Source organism: Gadus chalcogrammus, chromosome 10 (genome assembly GCF_026213295.1).
Source record: "Gadus chalcogrammus isolate NIFS_2021 chromosome 10, NIFS_Gcha_1.0, whole genome shotgun sequence".
Taxonomy (NCBI): Eukaryota; Metazoa; Chordata; class Actinopteri; order Gadiformes; family Gadidae; genus Gadus; species Gadus chalcogrammus.
Window position 1 is genome coordinate 18774075 of NC_079421.1, and position 4331 is coordinate 18778405.

At 51.5% G+C, this 4331-nt stretch overlaps 1 protein-coding gene across 1 annotated transcript in view; it reads right to left on the reverse strand.

Moving 5' to 3' along the window:
• LOC130390266 (teneurin-2-like) overlaps positions 1-932 on the reverse strand; it is a 20072-nt gene extending 19140 nt beyond the window's left edge. The window contains exon 1 of the mRNA XM_056600129.1: positions 881-932. Coding sequence (XP_056456104.1) covers positions 881-932 — 52 coding nt within the window. The remainder of the gene's footprint in view (positions 1-880) is intronic.
• Between the last annotated feature and the right edge of the window lie 3399 nt (positions 933-4331).

Consider the following 4331-nt stretch of genomic DNA (forward strand, 5'->3'; position numbering starts at 1 on the left):
TCAATCAAGGTTTTGAAAAAGGGGGGAGTATGCAGCGACCTTGTGTATTATTAAAGAGCACATGTAAATAAATGATAACTGTGAGTCGGGGAAGCAAGCCTCTCATTTATTTCTCGCCGTCAGCCAGCTGTCAATCACCCGAATCACTGTCAGTTTCAGAACACTCATTGGAGAGCTGGGAAGAGGAAAATAACCAGTGTGCCTTTGTCACACAATCACAAGTGGAGACGCCAAAAAAAATAAGGGAAACGCACACATTCACGCAAGCACACGCATAATAATAAAGAAAATGTATTGAAACGGCAGCGCTTTTCAAGATACCCAAAGCGCCTTACAGAGTGTGTGTGTGTGTGTATGGGTGAAGACACTTCATCCACTTCCAATGGGTATTGGTGTGCAAACACACGCACTACATGCACCCGCGCACACACGTACATGCATAGAATGAAATTGTCTCACATACAAGCCGTGCATAACTTCAAACGTTCATCAAAGCGCCAGTATAATGAGGTGCATGTCGTTTGACTCCTCACACCACCACCACCACCACCACCACAACCCCAACACGACCCCCATACAGCCCCCATACAGCCCCATCATCCCCCACTTCCTCTCGTTTCACATCACCCACACCACATCTATAAGGGCACTCAAGTCCAACATTGGTTTTACATCCGTCAGTGTTCCTCTGAGTGTGCGCGTGTACTAAGATGCGTCCCCAACAAAGATATCCCCGGCAGGGTTTTTTTTTTTTTTTTTTCCCTGCTCCCTGACAAGTCTCTCCCGCGTCCCGGAGCTCTACCGGAGGGGTCCTCTCCCCCCTCTGTGTGTGCCACCGCGGGGGGGGGGGCGCTCGGTCGTTCGTTCTGGGGGGTCCTACCTGTCTCGTGAGAGAGGGTCTTGGCTCTCCCCGTGTTGCCCGAGTGATGCATCGCTCCGTACTCGTCTCTCTTCCTCAGCGACGCTCGGTCCGTCTCCCCTCCTCTCCTCCGCCCTCCGCTCCTCTCCTCTCCCTTCAGAGTCCTTTTTTCGGGGGTCTCAATCTTTTTTTTCCGCGTCCCGGCGGGCTTTAAAAGCGTCCTTCTCTCTCACAGCGTCCTCCGAGCTCCCGGCCTCTCTCTCTCTCTCTCGGTGTGTGTCCGCGCGCCGCGGTCCTGGAGGGCTCCGCTGTCCGCCGTCTGTCTTCTCCTTGTTCTCCTTCTCCTGCTCCTCCTGCTCCTCCTCCTCTCGCTCCGTCTGTTCGCCGTGAGCTCCGCGGCTCTGACACAATCCGCTCGCTGAGTTGCAAGAGCATAGAGCGCGCGGTGCGAAGGGGGAGGCGAGCGAGCGAGAGAGAGAGAGGGAGAGCGAGAAACACACACACACACACACACACACACACACACACGCACAAAGTGCGAGAGAGGTAGAGAGGGAGAGAGAGAGAGAGAGAGAGAGAGAGAGAGGAGGGTGCGAGAGGGAGAGCGAGAACCAGCGTGTGAGACACACGCTCTCCCACACACACACGCGCACACACACACACACACACACACACACAACCAAGAGCGGTGTGAATCACACACTCACTCACAGACGCACTCCTCCCCGGAACAACAGGGTCAAAAAAAAAAAGAGCCCCAAAAAAAGAAATAGATATTTAAAAAAGCAAAAGGCAGAAGACGCGAAACCCCACAGAGTCCTACTCCTCCTTTATCCTGGTTCTGAAGCTTTAAAGAGATCTTCTGATCCCTCTGTCTCTCTGTCCTGTCCTTATTGTCTCTTATTTATCCTCCTCCGTCCGGATCAGCCAGAGAACAAGGCAGGCGAGGGTTGAGCCGCCGCGGCGCACAGGGGGGCTAAGTAAGTAGGCGGCTAGGGGCTGGAGTTTGGGTAGAGGGTGGGGGGGGGTGGGGGGCGGCTGGGGAGAGACGGGGGCGGCGAGGGGTGGGGGTGGGGTGGGTGGGTTGGGGGGGGGGGAGTTGCCGAGGCTCTGGTAGCGGGGGTAGCGGCTAGGCGCCAGGCGGTGTCGTACGGCGGCAGGGGCAGCGGCAGCAGCGACAGCAGTAGCGGGAGGGATGTGAGTGTAGCTCCCTCCTCCATCTGCCCAGAGCTGAGACTGAGAGGGAGAGAGCAGGCTCCCCACACACACACACGCGTGCCCGCGCACACGCAGGCACACTCTTTTTTTTCCCTCTCTCTTCTTGCGCTCTCTCTCTCTCTCTCTCTCTCCAGGGCCATCTCTCTCTCTCTCTCTCGCTCACACACTCTCCCTTCCCAGTAGCAGCATGCCGCGGAGGGGGAGGAGGATGGGAGAGAGTGAGAGCTAGTGTGAGAGAGAGAGAGAGAGAGAGAGAGAGAGAGAGAGAGAGAGAGAGAGAGAGAGAGAGAGGAGAGAGAGGAGAGAGCGCAATATAGAGCGGGAGAGACATAGAGAGGGGAGAGAGAGAGGTGGCAGGGAGGGACTTGAGAGACAGAGGCAAGGGTAAAATGGGGGAGGGAAAGGAAAAGAGAGGTACCAAACAGGAGGGCTCGAGGGAGCAAGCGAGAGAGAGAGAGAGAGAGAGAGAGAGAGAGAGAGAGAGAGAGAGAGAGAGAGAGAGAGAGAGAGAGAGAGAGAGAAAATCATCGGAATGTGACAAAGCAGCACATCAAAGGCAAAGGGATGGAGAGAGGAAGGAGAGAAAGAGACAAAAGACAAGCGACAGAAGACAGAAGACACCAGGGAGAGAGAGAGAAAAGAGAAAGAAAAGGAATAATGGGGGGGGGGCAGGAGGAAAAGAATAATAGGAGACACAAGGGAGGAGAAGAAAGGAATCGGGTGTGAAAGACAGGGGAAAAAAAGAGAAAATGCAGAAGAGACAGGGAGAGGGAGGGGAGTACGAAGGGTGAGGTATGGATGAAGAGGAGGAGAGGAAGGGCAGAGGACACTGCGGCGGTAGAGCCAGTGATATGTCAGATCTCACATGAGCGTGCTCAGATCGCCGCCACGCTGCCACATAGAATCAGAACAATGTCAAACACTACATCCCCCCTATACCAGGCTCCCCCAACGAGAGAGGGGGAGAGAGAGAGTAGGAAGGAGAGAGAGAGAGAGAGAGAGAGAGAGAGAGAGAGAGAGGAGAGAGAGAGAGAAGAGAGAGAGAGAGAGAGAGACGAGAGAGAGAGAGAGAGAGAGAGAGAGAGAGAGAGAGAGAGAGAGAGAGAGAGATGCTCTCCCTCTACACAAAGCTCTCCTCACACCATTTCATCTGACAAAGGACCAGCCCTGGAGCTTTATTCCATTATTATTTTTATCTCTCTCTCTTCCTGAACACCAGATCACAATAGACTACTACAGACTGCATGATGGAGAGCCATCATCGACCGCCATCAAGGCGTGGACTCCCTCTTTTATTAGCACCAAGAGGAGCTACACACGAGAAAATGGGACGATTCCAAATAGGAAACGGGAGAAGAGATATGAAATACACATACATATGTGTCATTGTGCGAACGTGTGTGTACGTGTGTGTGTGTTAATGTGTGTGTGTGTGTGTGTGTGTGTGTGTATGTGTGATCCGTCTCCTCCCTTTTCCACTGGCAGTGTTGATGGCAGGTAGCCAGATGACAACAGCGGCCAGTAGAGGGCAGACATCCTTGCCAAGAGAGCCCAAACGCAGTGGAGCATTGGGTTAGGGTCAACAACATGCAGCCGACGGGTGGCCCGATGGAATCGATCCACGCATGAGTATTTCCATTGTTCCAAGTCTATGGCTGCCATTGATCAGCAACCGGTGCCCATTAATACTGGTTTTAATCAGTTGCATTTATGTTCACCGATGGTGCTTGTTAAGATAACCCGGAAGCACAAAAAAAAACATTGATCAGCATCCATTATGCACGGAAAAGCATGTGTATGTAATTCCCCGGAAGGGAACATGGAGACGGTCACATTAATGTTAACGTGTGTCAACCGGGGATGGAAACAGGGGCTACGGAACAATAACCAGCGGAGACTTGTTAGATAGCGGTTAGATAGGGCCATAGACTGAACAATATTCGTTTGAGGGATGCATGGAGATAGATTAATAAATTGGGATACGTAGATAGGGCTACATAGATAAATATATACAGTAGATGGAAAGATATAGAAAGAGAAACAGAGCCATAGACAGAGTGCTATTAGTATTTGAGATTTATAGATATAGATACCAATGATATACATGCATGAGAGATATATAGATACAAATAGATAGAGAAAAGCAAGTTGATAGAGAGATAGGGAGACATAGAACGATAGAGAGATAATAATAATAATAATAATAATAATAATAGATTGAATTCATCTAACGCTTTTCTAGACACTCACGCTT